The sequence below is a fragment of the Zootoca vivipara genome, chromosome 4 (genome assembly GCF_965207765.1).
Source record: "Zootoca vivipara chromosome 4, rZooViv2.hap1.1, whole genome shotgun sequence".
Classification (NCBI taxonomy): domain Eukaryota; kingdom Metazoa; phylum Chordata; class Lepidosauria; order Squamata; family Lacertidae; genus Zootoca; species Zootoca vivipara.
In genome coordinates this window covers 76,795,732-76,822,988 of record NC_142587.1, presented here as the reverse complement: position 1 = coordinate 76,822,988, position 27,257 = coordinate 76,795,732, and the positions used below count along the sequence as shown (strand labels likewise).

Genomic DNA, 27,257 nt, shown 5'->3' with positions numbered 1-27,257 from the left:
CCACTTAAGATGAGTTAGTTAATCTGGAGACTATGGTAGTTGGGGAAACCACTGCTTTTAATGAATAGCAGGGTTAGAAACTTGAATCTCAACTCTTCATAATTCAACTTTCTAAACTTCCTTTTGTTAATCTCTTACTCATGAACCCAGTGTAAGAAATACCTCTTTCAGCCATTAATCTGAATTCAACAGAGGGTAGAGGATAATAAAATATGATGGGTTGTATGAAATTCATTTATTTATTTGTAATTCAGTTAATATCCCATCCTTCCCAAAGAAGCCCAGGATGACTAACACAACATAAAGAGTGCCCCCCCAAAAAAACCCAGTATCATTATATCAGACAATGATTTTGCAGTTTCCAGGAACATTATCTTTCAGCCACTAAATGTTGGAGTAAACAGGAATGTTTTAAATTCTTGATGAAAGTAAATAATGATGAAACGAGTGTGATTTGTGATTCTTCTTCCACGCTTCCACCCCCTCCCCATCTTATCCAAAGCATTGGCAAACACTTTAGAACAGCATGAAGGTCTGTAGGAAGAAGAGGAATCTGTTCATTGATGGAAGGCTCCATTGGATCAAAGAGTGTTCCATCAGTTGAGGGGCAGTAATTGAATACACCTCTCTCTCTCTCTCTATTTTTTTTTATAAAAGAAGGTGTAAGTAGACATTAACAATGGATGTTTGTCCTTAGTTGGAATGTTTATCTTCTCTGTCATTCCTCACAATTGAAAATTGGACAGCTGAACATTATACAGGGTACAGAGATGGCCATGGAGGTGATCCCAAAAGTGGAAGGCCCATAGCTGCACAAAATGAAGAAATGGTGGCTAATGTGGAGTTCATTGTCATGAAAGATTGCTGAGTTTCTGTTTGAAAATTTGTCATGGATTGGTGGTTTCATTAAAACTTGATCAGCTGCACACAGAGATAGAAAGACCATATATCTGCCCCAAGCTGGTTTTGTTTTCAAACAAATTGGTTTTGGACAGAAAACTACTTTGAGGTTCTTACATCAAGTAGTATAGAAATTTTATGAAATAAATTATGAAATAAAAATAATTCAATATCTTCCTTAAAAACAAAAGTACTTATGAGGGTAGTTTCTTCCTTCCACTTTTAAAATGTTGTAAGCTGCTTAGAGCGGTTACCTCACCTGCCATGAGGGGAAAAGACATTTTACCTTTTAAAATGCTTCCAGGAATTGAATGCATGTCATAATATTCAGTCCCTTTCTTGAGAATTATACGGAAAAAAGATGGCTACCCATCTTATATTTTCTTTTCCATATCATGTCTTTGTACAAGTGCAGACACATGGTCAGTTCAGTCCACTGATTATGCTTAATCTGCAAATCAGTCTGCTAATCCATGTGTGGTTCTGAAAGGAGCAAGCAAAATGTAGAGCAAGCAAGAATCCTTCCCAACTCTAGCTGCATATTGGGCCCTCTATTCTCTCATAATAGATATTGCATCTTCATGAAAGAATTACTGCTTGGAATTTTTCTATTCAATTTTTCTTATTTCAGAAACATGCCAAATGTTTGAAATTGTAAATGTATGAACTTTACACTTTTACTCCAGTGTAAAGGATTGCCTTTAGACTAGAAAGCTAATATAAATGAATTTGTGTAAATGTATAATTGTTGGTTTATTGATAACTGGATTTGCCTTTCATATTACATATAATACGCAATCCTAAAATCCTCCTATTACTTGTAGTAATAGGTCCTGTTAGTTCCTTAATATCATCTGATCTCAGACATCTCAGGAGAGTTGCATCAGCATACCGAGGGATTTCAAACATTATTTGTTTAAACAAAAGAGTAAACCCAGACAGGTTTTGATGTTTCCATATTTCTGTTTATATACCAGTAGTTGAATATCATTTGCATTGAACTTTTGCTTGCCTAATTCTGCAAGGGACTACAGAGGAAAAAAGTCTTAAGCTTTGTCTGTTCAACTGTGCTGCTACAAAAATAGGCTTGATGTGCACTGGTTAATGTTTATCCACTATTCTGTGGTAATTTTGATAATTGATACCAACATTACAAAAGCAGAAATTCCCCTGTGTAGGTACTGCATGCAATACCATAAGTAAGACTTCCTTATTCATAGTGATTTGTATTCTTGAGTTCTGACTTAAATCTGCTTGGTGTTTATAGGTCAAATAATATGCACTGAACTTTAAAAAATAAATCATCCATCTTACGTCTGTTTTAAGAGCTTATTTTTTAAAATGCATTTTCTGTTCTTCTATAGGCAGTTGAAATATTAATAGCCAGGAATTTAGTAGTGTTCATACGTAACATTTATTTACGTAGACTGTATAGACTCCAATGTTAATTCTTTATCTGTCCAGAAGGCAATTATACTAAAGAAATTGTGTAATAGGTTTTTTTTAAAAAAAAACACCAAATTCTACTTTATTTAAAAAGATTTATATTCTCTGACATTTAGGTTAGTGAACAATTGTTCAGTATTAAGAGTTTAAGCAATGTATCATGGACCAGCAATATAGTTAAAACAGCAGAGGACTATAACCAAACAGATTTAATAAAGGTCCAGAAAATTAAGAAGTGATTGTCTGAGACTGTGGTGCTGGCATAAGAGGAGGCAGCAAGTGAGGTTTCTGAGGTAGAGCATTCTGATGGTGTGCCACAACTCTGAAGGCCCGTTTACCTGTGACCAGGTAGTAGGTATCTAACGTTGGAGTGCAGCAGCACTAGGGTCTCTGAGGAAGACCTTGATGCATGGGCTGCTACATAGGATTTTGAAGAGTTTTAATTGGTGTTGTAAACAAAATCTGCCCTTATTCCCATATGGGGTATACAGGAGCCCTTATAGAGTCCTTTGTAGGTTCTCCATCGGTAGGAGAAAATAACAGAGGCCAACCAGAGAATATTGAGAAGCAAAGCAGCTAGTAAGCCTGATCTTTATTGAACTGTTGCAACAGGGTGCTCCCCTCCCAGGCAGGAGAAAGGAGGAGGACCCAGAACAAAAGTATGCCCGCCCTTATATACCGTAGACATTTTGAAATTCCCTGCCCTGGAGCTCAAGACCACCCCTCCATACATCATACATACATCACAGAAGGGGTGTAGCCCAAGACCACCCCCCTCAGATACAGTTCGCACAGGATCATTGATACATCATCTTTACATCACTGACATGTCACAAAAGGGGAGGGGTAGACAGGGGTTACACTACTTCAACCTTGGCAAACATGTCCAGACAAGTCCTTGGTTCAAGATTAGCATAAGCAGACATGCCGGGGCAAGACCCAGGTATAAGATTAGCATAGGCAAACACCTCTGAAGTCCCACCGCCCAAAGTACAATGCAACTTCCTTTGCATGCATAGCTGCCAAGTTTTCCCTTTTCTCGCGAGGAAGCCTATTCAGCATAATGGAATTTCCCTTTAAAAAAGGGAGAACTTGGCAGCTATGTTTGCATGTCTGGACCCCTTGGCAAGTCTGGTGATGGGATTAAGCTTTCCTTGGCCAGTAGTCAGTTCAGCAATTGTCACCTCTGTGCACTTCCTGGAGTCCCTTTTTCAAGGGCAAAATACCATTGGAATGGAGGAAACTGGCAAGGAGTTGATTTTATATGGTTTTTAAAGCTAGGTAACTTTCCTGAGCTGTCAAGTTGAAAGGATACATTTATGCATACTATTTGTAACATTTAACAACTTTAAAGATGTGCCCCTCCCCCCGGTAATTTCTGTAACATTGGTAAGCACTAAGTTTTTATTAGTAAGCACTTAAGTTATGTTTCAAGCAGCAGCTGGTGAAGGTGCTTCAGAGATAGCATTCTACAGGGTTGGCTCCTGTTTGCCGCATAGCTTCTGTGTTCTTATCTAGCGGACATTTCTGAGAGGCAGATCTGCATATAACACACACTTGATTTTATATGGGATTGTGCTGTTGCCTTTTCTTCATTCACCCTTTCCTTGGTTAAAATTGTGCAAACTCTCCCCTTTGTGTTAGGCATAGCTGCCAAGTTTCCCCTTTTCTCATGAGGAAGCCTATTCAGCCTAAGGGAATTTCCCTTAAAAAAAGGGATAACTTGGCAGCTATGGTGTTAGGCCCCTTTCACAAGTTTTATGCCCCTATGTTCTCACATATGCTCTTGTATACTTGCAGTTCAAAAAGTAAGTAGCCTGAGACATGGCAGATCTGTTCTCTGCTATATAAATGATGTTATGTCACCCTTGTGCAGCTAACAACCCATTAAACAATTAAAGCACAGTTGAACAAAAACAACACAATACGGTACAGCTCAGCAAACACTTCTCAGGAACTGCAAAGATAACTAACTACATCATCACATTCAAAACTGACCTTCCCCCTGATAAGAATCATATCTTTGCTGCCTGGTAGATTAAACTGGATTCAGTTTGTTCACTCCCATCTAGTCCATCACGGCCTACAAATACTGCTTCTGAGCATTTGTAGTCTCCCTAGGAGCAAATAAAAATGAGAAAGTGGGAGACAGCACTGACTATCTTTAGCATTCATGTGACTATTCAGTCCAAATCACCTCCAATGGCTTTATGTAGATGTTGATGGGATTCTAAATAAGAAGGAATTTCGTAGGCTAAATGTGGTGGGATAGGGTAGCTCTCCCAGCATGACCTCCTGGGCCTTACTTTCCAAGAATAACCAGAGCCTTCAAAGGTTTACTATGTTGGGTGTTCATTTGAGTTATGCATTTTTACTGGTAAAAAGAGAAGTATTTTCGAAATTATGCAGAGGGCCTGACCGCTCTGTTTATCTCCACACCTGCCCCTTCTCCATCCAGTACTTACCTTTATCAGTTATCTCCTTTCTACAGTAAGCTCAGGCTGCAGATATGAAACCCATAAATATTATGTGTTCTGAGTTCTCCACTCTGGGAGGTAGAGAGATTACCTACCTGTTTATAATAGGTTGATCTTCTCTAGAAGGAACAGTTTCATAGTTGGGCATGCTCATAGATCCAGGGTTATCACTGGAAGCTTAGGTCAGGAGTGCTGCATGCTCTGGCAACCTCAATACTGTAATACACTTTTGAAACCTGCTCCAAATGGGGGTGCCCTTGAAGCCTCATCTGGTCCAAAATGCAGTGGCCAGGTTACTGGTTGGGATTCATTTTAGAACTCATATAACCCATGGTTTAAAACAAGCTGCAGTAGTACCCTCACAACACCCCTATGAGGTAAAGTCAGACTGAGATAATGGCTAAGTCAAATAAATTAAAGGCAGGCAGCTAATTAAATAAAGATCTTAAATTGTTAGTACTAATCATTACTCTTGTAAGTTTTGGCATTTAACATGAAATGGTCTTTCTAAATTATGAAATTATGGGGTCACGAAGTCGGACACGACTAAATGACAACAAAATTATGAAGGTCTGTCAAATTTCCATGTGCAGTGGTTTCAGTATATCAAAAATTTGGTGTATACAGTCAATTTTTTTTCTGGGTAATATGAAAAATACATTTTGTTCCTCTATAGTTTAAGAAAGAAGGCTATTAGGAACTGTTGTTGAATACTGAAACATGATTGCTTATGAGGGGGCTAGAGATCCTTTAGTTTGGGCTGCATATGTGTAACATTAAAGCTTCTGATGACAATCCTAGTTACAGGTAGTGAACAAATTTGAGAGCTTTTATATACTAACACAAACCATATCACCATATTTTCGTAAATATTTGGCATCCATTTGTCTCGAGAGACAATGAAGTGTGCCCACAGGGGTGAAGTCAGACCACTGCATTTGCAGCACCGAAGTGACGTACCTGGAGGGCAAGCCTGGGCAGTGTGTATGGAGGTTCTGGGCCCCTATGACATAACCCACCCCCCCTCTTGGCCTCACTGATGTGGTCCAAAGAAAAGAAAAGCAATATGTTTGACAGCAGCTTGGCTGCAGAAGTTGTCAGAAGGAGGCGTACAAGGTGTCATATAACTGTCTTAGCAACTCCACTCTAGATTTGTGTAGGTAAGGTATACTTAGCCTTTTCTTCTCCCGAATATATCCCACAAGGCAGCAGGGGTTTAGGATCAGAGTTTTCCTTTTCTAGATGGGCTCCTTTCCCAGGTTGACAAGCCCCATCTGCCCCTCACTTCTCTATACAGCAGGTGGAGAAACAGCCTCCTTGACTGTTGGACCTACTACTCGTCTCATCTGCTAAATCTGCTGGAGTCTGCCTTTGCATGCATGGAAGTGCCTAACTCACCGAGGATTTGAGATTCATTGGCATCCCTCACCTGGCTTAGATGGGCAGTTGAAGTTCTTCCTGGGGTGTGGTTGCAGTCACATGCTGACCACTTCTAGGAGCCACAGAGAGTTGAATGCAGGGTGGGGGTGCCAAAGTTGTTCAAACTACCCCAGGATGACTTGTCCTCCACCAGAGGAATTCCACTCACTCAGCATCCTGTACACCCCAGATGTTTGAATAGTCCTGTAAATAATAAAATAAGATGGAGTTAATTCTGCTTAAGAGCAGAGCATACATGCAATGAGAAGTCAAAACAAGATTAGCAAGTGATGTCTTTCACTTAAAGTTTTGATTCTTTTAAAGGTCAGTAACATGGTGTGACGCGGGTGGGGCTGTGGGCTAAACCACAGAGCCTAGGGCTTGCTGATCAGAAGGTCGGCGGTTTGAATCCCCGCGACAGGGTGAGCTCCCGTTGCTCGGTCCCTGCTCCTGCCAACCTAGCAGTTCGAAAGCACGTCAAAGTGCAAGTAGATAAATAGGTACTGCTACAGCGGGAAGGTAAACGGCGTTTCTGTGTGCTGCTCTGGTTCGCCAGAAGCAGCTTAGTCATGCTGGCCACATGACCTGGAAGCTGTATGCCGGCTTACCTTACATATAAATTTCTCAACTCAGAATCCACAATTCATTTATCTCAGAGCAGTTTTGAAGGACTCCTCTAAAGGAGTTTAATGCCTGCTGAGAAATAAACAATTTGTGAATTGATTATGCTTTCTGACATTGTTCTTTCTGTTAAAGGTATAATGCTGGGTTTGATGGATTACCAATCTAAAGCAGTAAATTTGTGTTATGCAGTTAAAAATAGCATTTAATGGACTAAAATGGGTTACGTCTACATTATGTGAACACATGGACTTGTTTTTATGTCAGCTATGTCGGTCAGAGATTTACCTTACCAAAATATGTTGTATACATTATTAGACATACTTTTGAAATTTATTTCATACAACCATTGGGTATGTTAGTGAAAACTATATTTTGCATATTTACAGGGTGGATAAAAATCAATGATTTTTTAAAAAAAATCAAAAAAATCGGATTTTTTTGATTTAAATCGGATTTTTTTGATTTAAATCGATTTTTTTGATTTAAATTGGATTTTTTTTAATAAAATGCTTTTTGAGGAAAACATATTACCATCCAAAGGTTATTCCATCATGAAATAAAGATTAGTTTTTTAATTTTGTAGTATAAGGTTGTATATGTTTAATTTTGGGGGTAAATAAATTCCATTAATCCATTCACAATGTCATGCTCTTCCAGAGGTTTTTGTAAGATTATTGGGCAGTTTCTCTGCCTACAAGATATTATCACAGGTACTTGGTTTACTTTTGCAGTTCTCAAAACTGAATTTGACTCAACAGAGATCACATGCCTCTTCTTCACAGCAAAAATGTTATAACATGAACAGAGTTGAGAAAAAGACCTTAATCCTATTGTTCTACAAACCTATGAATACAGAAGCAACCCCTTCAGTGCTAAGTTTCAAGAAGTTCAGTGAATAGAATAGAAACAATATTTTTCTGATTGTTTGGAGTGGACAGTATTTAAGTTTTTCATGTGTAGGCTGGGCTGACAGTCTAAGTTTCTTAAAATATATATTTTTTGTTTTTGTTTAGCCAAATTAGTTAACAAACATGGATGTTTGTTTAAGCAAATAACATTTGCTGAAATGTTATTGTTTCAGTTGAATAAATCTATTTAAATTGTTATTATTAAGGTAATGATTATTTTTCTCCTTCCTAAGTACAACAGTAAAGTTGTCCAAATATGAATGATTAACCTATTAAACTGGGGATAAAAAAAACTAATATGAAAAGTTGTTATTCTAAAAATCTTCATCTACTTGCATATTAAAGTTATACCAGCAAGAATTAGTCTTTATGATTTAAATCAACTATGATTTAAATCAAGCCTTACTGACTAGTGATTTAAATCGTGATTTAAATCGTGATTTAAATCAGTTTGATTTAAATCAAATCCACCCTGCATATTTATTTTTCCATGAGAATGCAGTTTCAATGAACCCTTGTTCTTTTGAACAGTACACTTTTGCTTATTGGTTCCTTGCCTGGAATCTCTACTTCAGAGCTTTCCAAACTTTTCATGTTCGTGACACACTTTTAAGACATGTATCATTTTGTGACACAGTATTCAGTTTTACTAGGAAACTGAAGGTTAAACTAACCCCTTTCCATCCCTGGGAGGAGTGTGGGGAGCGTTCACATGACACATCTACACACATCAGCTGACACACTAACGTGTCACGACACGCAGTTTGGAAAACTCTGCTCTATGTGTTTGTGTTATTGTGTGTTTTCCCATGAATTTTGAACCCTAAAGCTGTTGGCTTGGGAACCTCTAGCTCTACAGGTTGACTCCTAAACATTCCCACAGGATTTACATAAATTTAGTATATACAGTAGTGTTTCATGGAGGTTGGGGTATATGTCCACTTGCAAAATTGGGGTCTCTGGGTTGTATCTGTTGCTAGTCCTAACTCAGAGTAGAATTATGGATATTAACGAACATGACAAACTGAGGTCCATGAATTTCAATGGGTTTACCCTTTCAACTCTAGGCATGTATGACATTGTCAGTTTTTGTATTCATGATGTGTGAGCCATCCTGAAGGACTAGCAAGTTGCAGAATAATTAATTATCTTAGTAATTTTTTTTTACTTATGATGCGAAGCAAGTTGGAGTTTCCATAGATCGAGTTGGGTCTGATTTCAAACTAGGAATTGTTTGATCATTATATTCTCTAATTAAAGAACCGCTAAACAAAATTATATGACTTTATTCAAGCACAGGTTACTGATTCAAAAGACTTAATAGTTACCAAAAATGGTTTTAAATCAGACACTTAATGTTTCATCAACAGTAAAAATAAAATTCTAAGATTTATAGCAGAAGATGAATTTATTACACTTGATAGAGAAGAACAATTTTTTATTGTATTTGAGCTTCTATAGAAACTGCCGACGCTTATAATTTACTGTCTGCTAATAGATATTTGAATTACTACAGTTATCTAAGCTCAATGTTTACAGATAATTTTGTTGTCTCCCCTCCCTCACTGTTTATAATAGCTTATATAAGGAAACCGTTCCTTTTTCTGATATGACAGATTTAATGTTTCATAAAATGAATTATTTTGTTTGGTGTGGTAGGTTTTATGAGTGTCTTGGACTATTTTTTTATAATTCTGGAAAATTTATGTGTAGCATTAATTTTTTTAACACCAATATAATGTTTTGCTTGATGGTGCCTGATATGCCACTTAGTTCCTTAAGTTTGGTTTGCATATTTCTGGATTAATGACTCCGTAAAATTGTATGTTTGTTGACTTTCATTGACCAAAATTCTTTACTGTTATTCACACTGTATTTTAGAATGCTTCTCTGAATGTTTCCTATTACTGTGAGGGGCATGTCCCAGGATGATCCAGGATGCATTAACCAATACGGTTGGATGTAACAATTCTCTTCCTTCAGGAGAAGGAGTCTTCCTCCACTGAATGAACCTTTCCTGTGACGGAGGATGCTCCTTCTGTAAAAGAAATGGAAATACTAGATATGAATGACAGTTTGCTGCCATTTAATAGCATAAAAAAATCTGCCATCTGACACAGCTGCTACAGTTCAGTTTCCTGATAGGGATGGCCCTATGTATTTCTGATTCTCATCAGAATGCTAAGTGTTTATGGAAGACAATCTTGCTCGGCTACGAGTGATTGCCAAAGAATAACACAACAAAGCTAAAACTGCCGTCATGTTCAGGCTGCTTCTCTGCTTGCCTTTTCAGAATGCCAGCAGAAAAAGGAAACACAGATAGCCCTAGCAAAGTAGACCAATTTGCCTAGGTCACAAAGTGTTTAGTAAGCATTAAGAGTGATTTAGGTAGTGCGCCTGAATCTTGTTGAAAACTGCTTAGTAAGTAAATAAACATTTTCTCTTTTTCTGTGTGTTTGTTTTCAGCTGGTTGGTGGAGAATTCGATCTAGAGATGAACTTTATAATCCAAGACGCAGAAAGTATAACATGCATGTCAGAACTTTTAGAACACTGTGATGTAACATGTCAAGCAGAAATTTGGAGTATGTTCACCGCCATCCTCCGGAAAAGTGTCCGCAATTTACAGACCAGCACAGAAGTCGGTTTAATTGAGCAAGTGCTACTGAAGATGAGTACTGTGGATGATATGATCGCAGGTATAAACCACCAAATTGATGACCAATATTTCTGAGCACTGCGAATGTAGTGCTTAATATCAGCTATAGTGTATCATCTGAATTCATGGGGGGGAAGGGAATAGTAATCCTGTAGTAAAGGCACATATTACCCTAGTTAGTGAGCAAACTACCATGAAAGTGGCATCCTACTCAACTCAATTGTAGCTTTTTGTACGTTTTACCAGGAAATTAGTGAAGAATTAATATTTCTTAATTGAAGTAATGCAGATTTGACCAGGGCGCTGGGCAGGGCGGGATATTGAATTGGAACTTGTGTCTGTCACTAATTAATATACCAAAATCCTAATAAAACATTATAATAAAACATTATTTCTCTATCTGCACTTCCTCTAAGTTAATGGAGGCAATGAAAAAGTGACCTGGTTTACGTTTCCGAGCACAATTCAAAGTGTTGGCACTGACCTTTAAAGCCCTAAATCAGGCATCCCCAAACTTTGGCCCTCCAGATGTTTTGGACTACAGTTCCCATCATCCCTGAGCACTGGTCCTGTTAGCTAGGAATCATGGGAGTTGTAGGCCAAAACATCTGGAGGGCCGCAGTTTGGGGATGCCTGCCCTAATGGCCTCGGTCCAGTATACCTGAAGGAGCGTCTCCACCCCCATCGTTCTGCCCGGAGACTGAGGTCCAGCACCGAGGGCCTTCTGGCGGTACCCTCGTTGTGAGAAGCCAAGTTGCAGGGAACCAGGCAGAGGGCCTTCTTGGTAGTGGCGCCCGCCCTGTGGAACACCCTCCCATCAGACGTCAAAGAGAAAACAGCTACCAGATTTTTAGAAGACATCTGAAGGCAGCCCTGTTTAGGGAGGCTTTTAATGTTTAATAGATTATTGTATTCTATTTTTCTGTTGGAAGCCGCCCAGAGATGAGCGGGGTATAAAGAATAAATTATTATTATTATTATTATTATTATTATTATTATTATTATTATTATTATTATTCACATTAAACCACAGTTTAAAACACACTGTAATGCCTGGGGTACACTACTCTAAAGTTCCTGTGCCTATTCCCCCTCCCCACCTGTGCTGTTACCACACTGGGGACACAATAAGATGGAGTCTGATTTGTCATGTCATATGAACCTGGGATAGTTCTTTGTGTCTGCAAACAAACCATGAGCAGTAATCAAGTTTTGTTCCTGCAATGTGCAGTTGAATGGCCAGTACGGTGGTACCTCGGTTTAAGAACTGCTCTGTTTACAAACTATTCAGTATACAAACTCCGCAAAACCGGAAGTAGTGTTCCGGTTAGTGAACTTCACCTTTTGCTAAGAACAGAAGCCGAACGTTGGAAGGGCACCAGCAGCAGGAGGCCTCATTAGGGAAAATGCGCCTCGGATAAAGAACGGCTTTGGTTTAAGAATGGACTTCTGGAACGGATTAAGTTCGTAAACCGAGGTACCCCTGTAGTGTCTTTTGTGGCTAATAAAAAATAGCAACTGCATGTTGAATTCTCCCTTTCCCACACAATTATGTGAAGTAGACTAAATTGTGGTATGATGTCCCTGGTTCCCTACAAACCCTGGGTCATGTGGCCAGCATGACTAAACCGCTTCTTGTACAATGGAAGACCGTGACGGAAACTAGAGCGCACAGAAACAAGGCAGCGGTACCTATTTATCTACTTGTACTGGCATGTTTTTGAACTGCAAGGTTGGCAGGAGCTGGGACAGAGCAACAGGAGTTCATCCCGTTGTGGGGATTCAAACTGCTGACCTTCTGATTGGCAAGCCCAAGAGGCTCAGTGGTTTAGACCACAGCGCCACTCTTATCCCTGGAGGGTCTATATTAGTAGTCACAGGAAAGGAAGGATAAATAATCTTCCAGCTTGATATATATTCTGTTTCTTAGGGGGTAATAGGAATAAAGTTTTATAAACAAATAGCTTTTTGACCTTAGGTGCTCCCAAATGGCGAACATATTAAAATTGAAACCAGATAAGAGAACATTCTAACAAATGTGTTGTTTTGTTGCTTTTAGTCATTTAAAAGCAAAATCATTTTATTAATAGCATGTAATGGTAGTATGAGTTTTATAGCCAGAGACAGTATTAAGAGTTGGGGAAGCTAGCATTCAGAAATTTTAATTTTAAAATCCAGCTTGAACAACATTTGATCAAATTCTAGTGTACTTTTATTTTTCTTTGAAGATCTTCTCGTAGACATGTTGGGGGTACTTGCCAGCTACAGCATCACTGTCAAGGAGTTGAAACTTTTGTTCAGCATGCTTCGTGGTGAAAATGGAATATGGGTAAGCTGTATCTGGTGCAATGATGTGTATGATTTATTTGTCCAGATTTGTGTGAAAGTAAAAGTTTGTCTCTGTTTTAAATATTGTTTTTTTGCTAACTTCTTGCAGAATTATTTTCTAGCCTTGTTAGGAAACTTTCAAATAGCTAATGCATTGCAAAGATAATCATTATCAGGCGGTTGTATTTTACAGTTCCACAATTGTGTTGTTTTTGACAGCCTAGACATGCAGTCAAGCTCTTGTCAGTCCTTAATCAGATGCCACAGAGACATGGTCCTGACACTTTTTTCAACTTCCCAGGCTGCAGTGCTGCAGTAAGTTTTAAACAATCCTTATCTTTCCTAAATGAAAAATAAAAGTTTAAAATTCATAAGAAATAAAAAAATGAAATCCTTATCTATTGGGCAAATGAATTTTGCAGTCTTTGAGGAAATATATTTGGTAAATATTCTACATATAATAGTACTATTTTTCTGTACTATAACACCTGGGATAAATATTCCTTTTAATATACTTTACTCAGTAAAATAGTTTGCGTTAGGAACTACTATGGGCTCCACTCTTTTATTACGCTATGCCATTGTTTGGTATGTTCTTAGCATATTTAAAAGAAAGGTGAAAAAGAGTAAGCCCTGACTAAAATTGTTGACCAATTGGTTTTAAAGTCCTGTTGCCTCTAACTCATTATTCTAGTATTAAGGTGTGTGATGGTGGGATATGCAGATTTGCTCGTAGTGAGATTAGAAATAGTTTTACTGCCTAAAATATAATTTAGCATTCTAGTGCAATACATCATGTTGTTGTTTTACTTTTTTATAGGCAATTGCATTGCCTCCTATTGCCAAGTGGCCTTATCAAAATGGGTTTACGCTTAACACTTGGTTTCGCATGGATCCATTGAACAATATTAATGTAGATAAGGATAAACCGTATCTCTATTGGTAAGTAAAATCAATGTATTCTGATCCTATTTTTGAAATGAAAATTTTAATGAGTTCATTTTTAATATTTATTGAAGTGATTTGTTACTTAGATCAGCAATAGCCAATAGGTGGAATGGAGGCTGGACCTTGGTTACACAAAATTTTATATGATTTTCATTGAACTTGCAGCATTTTCATTAAGCTAAAATAAAATGTTGTTCTGTGTTGCATTCATAATGAAAATAAATTTGTTATCAATAGTTGAGAAATATAGAAATTTTGATACTTCATTCCTGTTCCAGTCCTGTGATACCCTTCATGTTTTTCACCTCTGCAGGAATCAAATTCTGTATCAAAATACATTTATAGCTTCTAGATTTTTGTATTGAATTAGCATTCAGTTCATTAGCATCTATTTGTATGGTGAAGTACAAGTTTTAAGAGTGTCATGTATTTGAAAGAAAAACCTGAATGATTAATGAGACTTAAATTTTGTCCATCTGAATTTCCACCTGAACTTTTTAAAGGCCCATTTTGCAAGATTTTATAAAATAACAATCTTAGTTTACGAAAAAGTAAATGTGTTGTTGAAAAACACTTTATTGAATAAGTGTATATGCTGCATAGGTTTGCTTGCCAGGAATTAGATCTTAGAAGTAGCCTCTGGCTCCCTGAGAAATGTGCATACAACTCATAGTTTTTACAGTGTAATATGTGAATTGGCCCTGACAAAGAGCAATTTGGTGCCAGTTATTTTAAGGATCAGAAGTCTTCTTTTTCTAAAAAAGTATGTGGCTGTTGTCACCTATAGGATTTCCAAACTGATTCGGTCAAGTGCCTTGCAAGACTCTGAGGACAAAGTTGTTGGACTTCGTAGTGTCTTATATGCCACTATCACAGCAAATCCAGTAGAGGTGTCCATTGCTGCATTTGGTCCAATGTTATGAGATCATTTCATTAGAACTATCCTGTCTGATGATGTGGATAGGATACTAAGATACTTGATCCAACCGCATGCCCTCTGGACTACTTCCCTTCCTGACTGATTTAAGCTAGCTGGAGTGGTGTGGCTAAGTAGGTCCAGGGTGTTGTGAATGCATTATTGTGTGATGGGGGGTGGGGTGTACCAGCCACCCTTAAAGAGGCAGTGGTGTGGCTGCTACTTAAAAAGCCCACACTGGACCCATTGGTATAGAATAACTACCAGGCATTTTCCAATATCCTGTTTGTGGGGGGGATGTTGTAGAGAGAGTGGTGGCAGAACAACTGCAGGTGTTCCTGATTGAAAATGATTATCTGGATCCCCTTCAGTCTAGGTTTAGGCCTAGTTTTAAGATTAGATTGGCACTGGTTGCCCTGATGGATGACTTGTATCAGGAGATAGACAGAGGGAATTGCTACAGTGACCTTGCTACTCTTACCATTGACCATAGTATTCTTTATAATTGACTGAGTGTGATGTGTATTGGAGGTGCTGTACTATAGTGCTTCCTTTCCTATGTGCATACCAGGGTGGATTTGATTTAAATCAAACTGATTTAAATCACGATTTAAATCACGATTTAAATCACTAGTCAGTAAGGCTTGATTTAAATCATAGTTTTCTACATAAAGACTAATTCTTTCTGGTTTAACTTTAATATGCAAGTAGATTAAGATTTTTAGAATAACAACTTTTCATATTAGTTTTTTATCCCCAGTTTAATAGGTTAATCATTCATATTTGGACAACTTTACTGGTGTACTTAGGAAGGAGAAAAATAATCATTACCTTAATAATAACAATTTAAATAATTTATTCAACTGAAACAATAACATTACAGCATATGTTATTTGTTTAAACAAACATCCATGTTTGTTAACTAATTTGGCTAAACAAAAACAAAAAATATATATTTTAAGAAACTTAGACTGTCAGCCCAGCCTACACATGAGAAACTTAAATACTGTCTACTCCAAACAATCAGAAAAATATTGTTTCTATTCTGTTCAGTGAACTTCTTGAAACTTAGCACTGAAGGGGTTGCTTCTGTATTCATAGGTTTGTAGAACAATAGGATTAAGGTCTTTTTCTCAACTCTGTTCATGTTATAACATTTTTGCTGTGAAGAAGAGGCATGTGATCTCTGTTGAGTCAAATTCAGTTTTGAGAACTGCAAAAGTAAACCAAGCATCTGTGATAATATCTTGTAGGCAGAGAAACTGCCCAATAATCTTACAAAAACCTCTGGAAGAGCATGACATTGTGAATGGATTAATGGGATTTATTTACCCCAAAAATTAAACATATACAACCTTAGTCTACATAATTTAAAAACTAATCTTTATTTCATGATGGAGCAACCTTTGGATGGTAATATATTTTCCTCAAAAGGCATTTTATTTTAAAAAATCTGATTTAAATCAAAAAAATTGATTTAAATCAAAAAAATCCGATTTTTTTTTTAAAAAAAAAATCATTGATTTTTATCCACCCTGGTGCATACTCAAGTCCACACAGTAACATTGGAGGAGCATTCTTTGAGCTCCTGGCGCTTATTCCGTGGGGTTGCTCAGGGCACCATTATGTCCCAAGAGTTACTTAACACATCTATATGAAGCCATTTGGAGTGATTATTAGGAGTTTTGCAGCATGGTGCCATAGGTATACGGATGAAACACAGTTCTAATTCTCCATAACATTTGAATCAGGAGTGGCTGTGAAATTCCTGGACTGTTGCCTTAATGCAAGTGGTGAACCGGATGAAGCCCAATATACTGAGTTTGAACCCTTGGAGGATGGTGGCTCTGTTACAGTGTATGTGTCTGAACCCACTCATGTGTCCAGCACTTATGTGAATTCATACACATACTACCAAGAAGTTTTGGATGTTTTGCTAGAATTATGAAGTGACTGTGTTATGAATATGTGTTTACCTGATGCCCACAATAAGTTTTCACACAAAAGCAATTTTAAAAATTGGTTTATTACATGAAATGTAAATGGTAGAATATATAAATGCTGCTTCAGATAGCAAAATTACTATTTAAGCAGGCAGCAAATCCTACAGTACTTACACACCTTGACCTAAAGAATGAAAGAATCCCTAACCATTCTCAAAATCCTACAGATAGCGAGTGTGACAGTTTTGTGACAGAACTCATACTAATAGCGAGGCAAGAAAGGGAAGGGAAGCATAGTGTACTGAAGTGGAGCATAGTGTCAGACTGGTCCTTGAGAGCACTATTGATGCTGAGGGGATTTACCAATTTTAAGGCAAGACAGTTCAATCCAGAAATCTGGATTAATTAGTAGTTGGCATTTTTCCTACATGGGTGTGATGGGGGGTGGGGAGAGGAGCATAAACCCATGCACACATTTTCAAAAATTACTCGAGCTTTCCAATATAAAAGACACATAATTTTCATGTGGCTTTATACATGGAATATGTTGTATATGAAGAATTCCTTGGGATAAGGTTGGTGCGTTTTGCTTCTTTTTTGGTGCTGCTTATTTTGACATGCAGGAATTCTTCACAAGTTGACAATTGATTTAATTAGAGATTTTGCTGCATATCCTGGAGTGAGATTGTTCAAATGTCTGGAAATAAATCAAAGCAGAATGTCAAGTTTTCTGCAGCATATTTCGAGGTGAATAGAGGACATGTTTCTGCTCCCATTCAAATGAGCAAAATCTAACATGAAGGAATATTCCTCCAAACCTCAATCCATATGTGATCAGAGGTGGCAGAACTTGATATTTAAATGGTTGGTTGGAGCTGCAACTGATATAAACCTAGTGATTTTTTTTAAATGTTGCATTCTTTTATCATTAATTGCTTATGTGATGACTATGACCCAGCCACCTTTAGTTCCTGGTCACCTGCGGAAGGAGACCTGGCCACAACAGAGTTTACCCCTCTCTTGTACCTTCCCCTTCCCTCTTTGAAGTACTTGCTGCTATCAGATTATTTACAGGTAGTCCCTTATCAAAAAGCCTCCAAGGGGGTCTCTGAAGCCTCCTTAGTTAGCATATTAAAGCTCCAAATGCCAGAGGATTTATAACCTGAGACTATAAGAACATAAGAATTTGCCCTGCAGGATCAGGCCAATGGCTCACCTAGTTCAGCACCCTATTCTTGCACCGGCCAACCAGATGCCTGTGGGAATCTCTCAAGAAGGATCTAAGCACATGACCACTCCCATAAGCAAATGGTGTTTGGAAGCATTGCTGTCTCCAGCTGTGGAGGTTTAAACAATGAGTTTACTCAGATGAAGAAATGTGGAGTTTTAAAAAAGAGGGATCAGTTATAGAAAACTGGTATTTTGGGGTTTGGAGAAAAAGTGACAAAACAAGGTACAGTAGATCAAAACACATTCACTTTCTTTGAATTAAATCTCGCATAGGGCAGTATATAAATTCAATTAATAATAATAATATCCCCAAACAGCCCTTCTTTGAGAGCTTTTAAGTTTCCTGCTCCCAGAGAGAGATGCTTTATCAGCATCAGGGCATACATTGGAACTCCAAGTTAACTCTATACACCCTAAATAAGCACATAAAAATATGGATTCCCAGTTTATACAGGTGTCCCACCACTTACGTGAGGTTGCGTTCTGGGAGTGAAATCACATAAATTGGGAAGCATGCCACTTTAATAGTGAGGGCGCGCAGGGAGGAGGGGGGGGAGAGACATGCATCACCAGGGCTGCTGCCCCTCCACTTGGGGCTGCTGCCCCTAGCCTTCCCTTCAATCGCTTCCAGGTAGTGGCTCTGAGTGACTTCGGAGCAGCAGTAGTTCACTTTCTTTCCTTTCCTTCTCCCCTTCCCCTTTTGACCCAGCTTGTTGCCCTCAGCTTCCCCTATCAGCTCAGCTATTCACACTTTCCCACCACCACCCCTTTTCTCCTCGACGCTCTGGCCCTGCCTGGTTTGGAGATGGATTTGCGCCTCCTCCACTGGCCCAGGCTGGCATGGCTAGTTCGGCAGTCAGTCACTCATTCACTCATTCTCTAGGGTGCCCCTGAGGGGTGCTTCAGGACCCAGGGGCACAGTGGGCAGGTGCTGATCCCATGCGCTCTGGTCCCCTTCCCCTCCCTGCCTATCTCTTTTGTCTGAGGTTGAGTCGCCTGGCAGTGGTTGTGGTGGCTCAGGCAGGCATGTGCAACTTGGGTGGCACCTGACTGCCTTCTTTCACCTATTGTTTGGTGCCACAGCTAGGTGTGCACTGACACGTGCCCCAAAGTGCCAGGAGTGGGGATCTGAGTCACAGGTCAGAGTGGCCAATCTATTTATTTCCCAGCGCTGCATGTATACTGTACGTGGTTGCATACAGCTCAAACACAAGGGGATGCCTGTATGCAAGCAGTAAAGTGCAATTCTTTTGCAATTTGCTACAAATTAACAGTTTAAACTTATGAAGACAGTGAAGTTTTGAAGATGTTTGGAAATCGTGAGAGGATCTGTCAATTCCCCTATACAGTACAGATTTTGGTGGTGCATAGGGAGCTGCTTGTGGGAAGTAAGAGCCATTCCGTCAAGGTAGATACATGCTGTCAGATATTACCCCGTGGTCATAGAATCATAGAATTGGAAGGGACCCCAAAGTCATCCAGTTTAACCCCATGTAATCCAGGAATCTCAACTAAAGCACCCATGGTAACTGTTTAGTAACGCTCTCTTGTATATATTTCTTTATTATACTGCACTAAATGTTTAACGTAAATGACAAGAGCAACAAAAAGCACCACATAGAAGCAAGAGGATTATCTTTTAGTGATTATAAACAAGAAAAATAGGCAGATGAGCTCTTGCTTTTCTACTTCTGGTGCCTTTGATTATGGAAAGGTAGAAATAAATAGCCAATGTTAAATTTGATTAACTAAATTAACACCATTCAATAGAACAGCTGTTCAGAATTTTAACTGAATAGTAATGGTAACAGACACAACAAAGTGAGATTGAAAAGGCTTTAAACAAATTTGTCCACACAGACTTGAAAAAATATATTTGTAACAAAGCAAATGTAATGGATTCAGTACACACAGAGTAACAAATCTACCCTCTTTTGTAAAGAATCTGACTGCTTCTTGTTTTACCAAATTACCAAATTGTTGGAACAGGGTCATGCAGGTTCAAATCCCTCCTCTGCCATGAGATAGTAGCAGAAAAGTCCTTAAAACCTAGCTTCACTTCCTGTTCTGTAAAAGGGGATGTCAATGGTGTATGTCAGAGCTGGTGCAAAGACAAGCATAGCAAAGTGTTTATTAAGTTAGAAGATGCCTGAAGCATTTGAAAAGATATCATACCGCATTGTGCAGATAATGGTAGAAGGCCAGTCAACTATTTTCCATTATTCTAGATTCCGGGATATGGTCATTATTGTAGATTCCAGGATTTGGTCATTATTGTAAAAAACTAAAGGAACAATTGACCATTTGAAAGACTTTTCTGTGTTTCTCTGGAGTGGAGTGAGTTCTTATTATAATGCATGAATGGTCAGTTATAACGCTTAACCTTTTATCTAAATTAAGCATGTCATGTGGTTTTGCTAGATCAAGGTAATTTTCTCATTTTTTTAAAAAAAACATGCTCTTATTTCAGTTTTCGCACTAGCAAAGGCGTTGGATATTCTGCTCATTTTGTTGGCAACTGCTTAATAGTCACATCATTGAAGTCAAAAGGCAAAGGTTTTCAACACTGTGTGAAGTATGATTTTCAGCCACGAAAGGTAAGCACAAAACGCTTATATAATGAATGGCAGTAATCAGATACCCCTGCAATCAGTTTAATTTCATATAATTGTGGTTAAATTCATAAAGGTAATCTCAAGAACAGCTAATTTGTTCTAATTATTAATTTTATTTTGAACTAATCTGGAAATGAAGCACTTCAGCAAATCAGTTGCATAATGTATGTAACAGGTTAATTGTCAAACAGACATTCCACAAAACAAAAATTCTATGCATTTATTTTGGTCCTTATAAGAGTTTCCTCTGCTTTCAATATAAAAAGAAAATGGATTGTAACAGACTATTTTTAATAAAATAAAAAAAGCAAAGTCTCTAAATCCCATCTCATTCGGTTTAAGAGAGCTTGCTACAATAAGAAGTGTAGTGTGAATTGATAGTCAGGTTACCTGGTTAACATTGTTTGCACGCATAAGGACTTGCTGTAATGTCCTTCAACAAATGCTGCTGCTTCTTTCATTTCTGGAAGGCCTTCATTTTTGTAAATAATTTTTTATTAAAATAAATTCCTTTTTTGAACAAAACAAATTGCAGATACATACAGTGGAACCTCGGTTTATGAACACCTCGGTTTATGAATTTTCGGTTTATGAACGCCGCGGACCTATCTGGAACGGATTAATTCACTTTCCATTACTTTTAATGGGAAAGTTCGCTTCAGTTTATGAACGCTTCAGTTTATGAACAGACTTCCGGAACCAATTACACCCATGTTTCAGTTTATGAACGCTTCAGTTTAAGTACTTTGCGGACCCGTCTGGAACGGATTAATCCACTTTCCATTACTTTCAATAGAAAAGTTCGCTTCAGTTTATGAACGGTTACTCCGCGGACCGTCTGGAACGGATTAATCCACTTTCCATTACTTTCAATGGGAAAGTTCGCTTCAGTTTATGAACGCTTCAGTTTATGAACAGACTTCTGGAACCAATTGTGTTCATAAACCGAGGTACCACTGTATAACCAATTACATTCCCCCCTTTATTCCCTCCCTCCCCTCCCTCCCTCCCTCTCCCACCCTCCATAGACTTCCCTCAGCTCCCCTCTCTGGTTTGTTTGTACATCTTATTCTCTGCATGTTATAAAATTGTACATATCATTGCATTATCTGTCATCATGTTCTACTAATAAATTTGTGAATGTTTATTCAAAACCTGCCAATGAGTCCAAGTCCTTTTGTTGCTTTTGTAAATAGTTTGTAAAAAGTTCCCATTCTTCCTTATAATCACGGATGTCCTTCTCGCGTAGTTTATATGTTGACTTTGCCAGTTCCGCATAGTTCATCAATTTTTCTTGCCATTGTTCTTTCATTGGTATTTCCTCATTCTTCCATCCTTGTGCTAACAAAACTCATGTCACTGTTGTAGCATACATAAATAAATTCTTTGTTTTCCTTGGCAGGTCTTGTCCTAAAATCCGTAACAAAAAAGCTTCTTCTTCTTTTTTTTTAAACAAATGTCATTTTAAACATTTCCTCCCCAGTTCATTATATTTCATCTCCCAAGGAAGGCCTTCATTTCAAGGTGTTTTTCACCTTGACCTTCAGCACAGCTGGGAAGACATTTAACCTTAATTCTAGCTGTTCTACAAATAGGAAAATATAGATACTAGTATTCCTTCCTTCCAACTTAAATGCATAGTAGTGATCAGGGTGTGTGTTGTCTGACTATATTTGCTGTTCAGTGACATTTCCAGTCTCCAAAAGAATGCAGGTAAAAAGTATTTAAAGGTGACATGTAATAGGATTACCGGAGTTCCATCACTATTAGGATTATATTCTAATCTACTTTAAAATGCCAAAATAAATAGAATATAAAGCATGTCATGAGGTTTAAATGAAATGCAGTATTTATTTCCCCCTAATAAAAAGATCTAAATTCCAAATAAATTAGCTTCCCTTTACAAACCCAGTGGGAAGTGGGTGGCGCTGTGGGTTAAACCACAGAGCCTAGGGCTTGCCGATCAGAAGGTCGGCGGTTTGAATACCCGTGACGGGGTGATCTCCCATTGCTCGGTCCCAGCTCCTGCCAACCTAGCAGTTCAAAAGCATGTCAAAGTGCAAGTAGATAAATAGGTACCACTGTGTCGGGAAGGTAAACGCTATTTCTGTGTGCTGCTCTGGTTCGCCAGAAGCAGCTTTGTCATGCTGGCCACATGACCTGGAAGCTGTACGCTGGCTCCCTCGTCCAATAATGTGAGATGAGCACTGCAACCCCAGAGTCGGTCACGACTGGACCTAACGGTCAGGGGTCCCTTAACCTTTACAAACCCAGTAATTCAGCCACCATTCAGTGTGCTGCCTCTTACAGAACTGCCTCTTATGGAAGAAAACAGTATGGCAATGCTTAACTTAAAATTGCAACTTATTGATTACAAAACATGTTCTTAAATAAACTAAGAGCTAAAGAGTTTTTGTGAGCATGGAATGTGCATCACCAGGCCCCACAGTATTTGACTGACCTTTATAGGCAGATTGTAAATTATGGGTTGTTGGGGTCCAGCGCTTTTTCTTCCTGTTTTGACTTACAATAAATAAGATGTGCATGCAAAGTATGTGCTTATAAGGCTCCAAGCACAAATAGTATTTTTATATATATTGCTATGAGTCCTACTGATTTAAGTAGATTCTGGATGCCTTACTCCCAAGTATTGGGAAATTGGAAAAGAAAATCACCGGTGGTTAGGAGCATATATAAAGCTTTTAATGCAAAAATACATACACACAAGGAAAGTTTTTCATATATAGGTAATTGAGGCTTATTGTTACAGTAGCTAGGGTTCAAGTTTCTCTTTAAACAGACCTATTTAGGTGATTTAGTAATAGTAGTAGTCATAAATTAGCAGTCAGGTGGTTCATATAAAAACATTTTTTGGAACTGCTGAACTTCAGGTTCTGTTTGCCTTTTCTCATGGGGAACCACTAGCTAAATGTATAATCTAGAACCTGAAGTGTGTGAATTCTCAGTTTAGATTGTGTTTGTAGGTCCTTTCTTAATTTTTAATTTCTATGATAACTATAACTATAGCTAAAGATTTCAGTGTAACTGGAAACTTGTTTATTACAGGACAATTGCAATGCTCTTGTTTTTTTTTAAAAGAAAACACTAATCTAATGTATTAGAATTAAAAATGTGATATTTTAAAAATTGCAACATTGTTGATTCATGTTAATGGTGTGTTTTCCATTTCTTTCTAGTGGTACATGATTAGCATTGTACACATCTACAATCGCTGGAGAAACAGTGAAATTCGCTGTTATGTTAATGGTCAGCTTGTATCCTATGGTGACATGGCTTGGCATGTGAACACAAATGATGTATGTTTCTTCCCTTTATACTATACCTGAATATATGCACAATACAATTCATAAATATATTCCTTTCCAGAAACTGCTATGAGAGGAATAAGGGACAATGATTGTTCCTCAGTCCAGGGTTCTCTCATTCTTCAAACAACTTACTTCAATTGAGAAAGCCTTTTGGAGGCTCAGATTTCAATAGAATAGCAACACTGGAGAGAGGGAATTAATTAAATGATTTGTCTGGCACCATTTTTGCAGCCTAATTGCTATTTGCCACCATTGTGTAAATGTACAAGGATCTGCATCTTTTTTTCAACAGTGCAAAGGAAAATATTTTATTGTTACCTTGGTGGAAAATGTCACAGGGACAGAAGGATTAAATAGCCTTTCCCCACAATCATGGGTAGGGGCTGCAGCTGCTGAGATTTAGATGCCCCTCTGTAGAGGTGAAAAACCTGATAGAATAGACTGCTATCAGAGGCTGATGGATCCAACTGGTTTGCAGATAACTCTGGAGACTTTTCCAGCTAGCAAGTCTGGATACTTTGTCAAAACCCTAATCAATCTGTGCAACATGAAAATGACTTGGGAAGTTGGCACAAATGCTCTCTGAACACCTTCTCTGACTGTGCCTTGCCCAAGCCTTAATGTGGCATACACCGGAGATGCAATGAAACAAGTTGGAAGATAGCTGAAATGCAAATGGAGGAAGACTCCAGACATATACAGTCGAACACAAGTGTGTGTGCACATTGCTGAACTTACTTTGTGGCAGTGAAGGCAGTGAAGAACAGTGGCTCTCTGCCACCATTGGAACCTTAGTGTCTTGTCCAGCAAAACTTATGAGTCCTTTTATTTTCTTGCCCTAAGAAGGTGGTGAAACCCTCAGTAGCCTACTATAATTTATTTGCAAGACATTTTGAAGATAATCTTGCTCAGGATCTTAGACTCTGCTATTGTAACAGGTGATGCTGGTTTTCAGAGCACTGTCAGGTCAGGTGTTAATGGACAAGTTCCAGCTGATAAAACTAGAGGACATGGACAAGGTGCTTGAATGGGTGTTGATGAGCACTTGGATTATTGACCTTTGCCACTCATGGCTGATAATGTATAGCTGGGACAGGACTGTTGGCTGAGCCCTGAAGGTAATTAATACTGTCTGAAATAAGTATCAGTGAAGCCACTCCTTAAGAAACTCTTTTTGAACTCAGAATACTTGAACAGCTATTGGCTGGTTGAAATTGCCCCCTTCCTGTGCAAAGTACTTGAATGGGTGGGCAATGACTAACTCCAGGCACTCTGGGATGAGACTAATTGTCTACATCAATTTCAGTGACACCCAGTATTGACACGTGATACCATGTATGATTTCCATGTATGATGACTGATGACTGGAGAGGCATAGTGGGATTGTGTAGTCCTTGATCTCTTGGTAGCTTTTTATACGATTGACCATGATATTCTAAGCAGTGGATTCAAATTGGATGCACTGTTTGCGGTGCTTTTGCTCCTACTTGGATGGTCATCTCCATAAAGTGGTGCCTGCGAAATGAAGTTTTGCCCCATAGAGCCTCTAATGTGGAGCTCTTTAGTCTTATCCCCCATGCACATGAAAACGCTGAGTGAGGTTATCTGGAAACTGGGATATGTTATCAAAATGCTGGATGGATTCGTTGTTTGTTTGTTGAAAAAATAATACAATGCATTTATGTGGGGAAATGAAAAGATATTACGTGGCCGATTCTTAAAACATTGTATCATTTTGGCTTTGCCTGTCTTAAACCACATTTTATTGTTCATTTTTCTAAATATTTATATTTTTAATACAGAGCTATGATAAATGTTTTCTGGGATCATCTGAAACTGCTGATGCAAATAGAGTGTTTTGTGGACAACTTGGAGCAGTCTATGTATTCACTGAAGCTCTCAACCCAGCACAGATATTTGCAATACATCAGTTAGGACCAGGATATAAGGTAGTAGTTGTCATAATTTCAATTTAGAAAACAACTGCTAAATTGTATAGTTGTATAGTTGCCTTAATGTTGTTTGAAATCCTTTTAATTCTCTTAAATTATAACTATGGCTTTATGTAAATGTGTGTGTGTGTGTGCGCGCGCACACACACACACACACACACACACACATTGATATCCAACCATTGCACCAAGCTAAATCGAATAGATATAAAGCAGAGCAGCAGAATATTGATAAAAGATATTGGGAGGTTAAGTGAAATTATATATACATCCTTATTGGTTGGTTGTGGTTCTAATCCTGCCTCTCCATTCGCCTGCTCAGGGTGGGTAAAAAAAAATCATGAATGATCAAAACAATTTTAAGCACATCAATACACACTAAACACAAGAATCATCAAATGGACAATGGCACTAAGAATGTAGTAATTGGCTATTCTGAATGGGTAAGATTACCAATGGCATAAGGTAACATTGTATCAGGCTTTGAAATGTATCTTGAATACTTTTGCCAAATGTTTTGTCTTTGGCTGTCAAACGATTGCAAAAAGTAATAACTGCAGCATGTGATACTAACAAAGTTGGTGGTTGACTTCAGGAGAGAAATATTTTGTATATTGCACTGTCAATTGACCAGAAAATGAAGTTCTGAATCAGCATACATCTTACTGTAATAACTTTTGATCTTCAAAGTCTCGAATCCATTGAATAATTCAACTTGTTTTACACACTCAGATGAGCTTTGGATTTGTTCTTTTCTAGCAATCCTCCTTGCTGCCTGGCAAACTATTTTGGAACCTGAAAGGGGTTTCAAAATAGTTTGTCAAATGGCATGGGGTGTTAGCTATTCAAAGATTAAAAAGTAATAAATCACACTGGGCACCTGCAAGGCATTGGTCAGCTCAAAATAATCTCTAGATCCCAGCCAAATACATATATATTTAAAGTATAGCGCCTCTGGCTCTTTCAGAACTTTGCACAGTTTTTAGCAAATAGAGCTTGCTGTGCTGTTTTGCTTAAAAAGAAAATAAATGTATTAATCAAAAGGTACTGGCAGACTCTTCAATTTAGGATGGTATTAACTTCCCTAAGTATAAAAAAAACCAAGTTCATGTATTTTAATTTAACTTTCTAATACTTTATGTGCATGGTTGTTGTTTTTCTTTTAAGTGTGTGCTATATGTTTTGGGCTAAGCAATCCAGTTATGCTGTGGAGGTGTGTGAAATATATAATTGACATAATGGCCTAAAGCAGTGTTTTTCAACCACTGTTCTGCAGCACACTAGTGTGCCGTGAGATGTTGCCTGGTGTGCCGTGGGAAAAATTGAAAAATTACTTTATATATAGTCAATATAGGCACAGAGTTAATTTTTTTAAACATTTTCTAATGGTGGTGTGCCTCGTGATTTTTTTTCATGAAACAAGTGTGCCTTTGCCCAAAAAAGGTTGAAAAACACTGGCCTAAAGACCAGGGGTGGGAAACCTGAGTCTATGGAAGTTGACAAGTGGGGTGCCGCAGGGTTCTGTCCTGGGCCTGTTGTTGTTCAACGTCTTTATAAATGACTT

The 27,257-nt window shown here is 38.2% G+C and overlaps 1 protein-coding gene across 2 annotated transcripts in view; it reads left to right on the top strand.

Moving 5' to 3' along the window:
* The window catches only part of NBEA (neurobeachin), a 365,422-nt gene that overhangs the window by 20,773 nt on the left and 317,392 nt on the right, over positions 1 to 27,257 (top strand). For both annotated transcript variants that reach the window (XM_088668227.1, XM_035114662.3), the window contains exons 2-8: positions 10,241 to 10,472; positions 12,661 to 12,761; positions 12,980 to 13,075; positions 13,581 to 13,702; positions 20,268 to 20,394; positions 23,610 to 23,729; positions 25,544 to 25,690. In XM_088668227.1, coding sequence (XP_088524353.1) covers positions 10,241 to 10,472; positions 12,661 to 12,761; positions 12,980 to 13,075; positions 13,581 to 13,702; positions 20,268 to 20,394; positions 23,610 to 23,729; positions 25,544 to 25,690 — 945 coding nt within the window. The remainder of the gene's footprint in view (positions 1 to 10,240; positions 10,473 to 12,660; positions 12,762 to 12,979; positions 13,076 to 13,580; positions 13,703 to 20,267; positions 20,395 to 23,609; positions 23,730 to 25,543; positions 25,691 to 27,257) is intronic.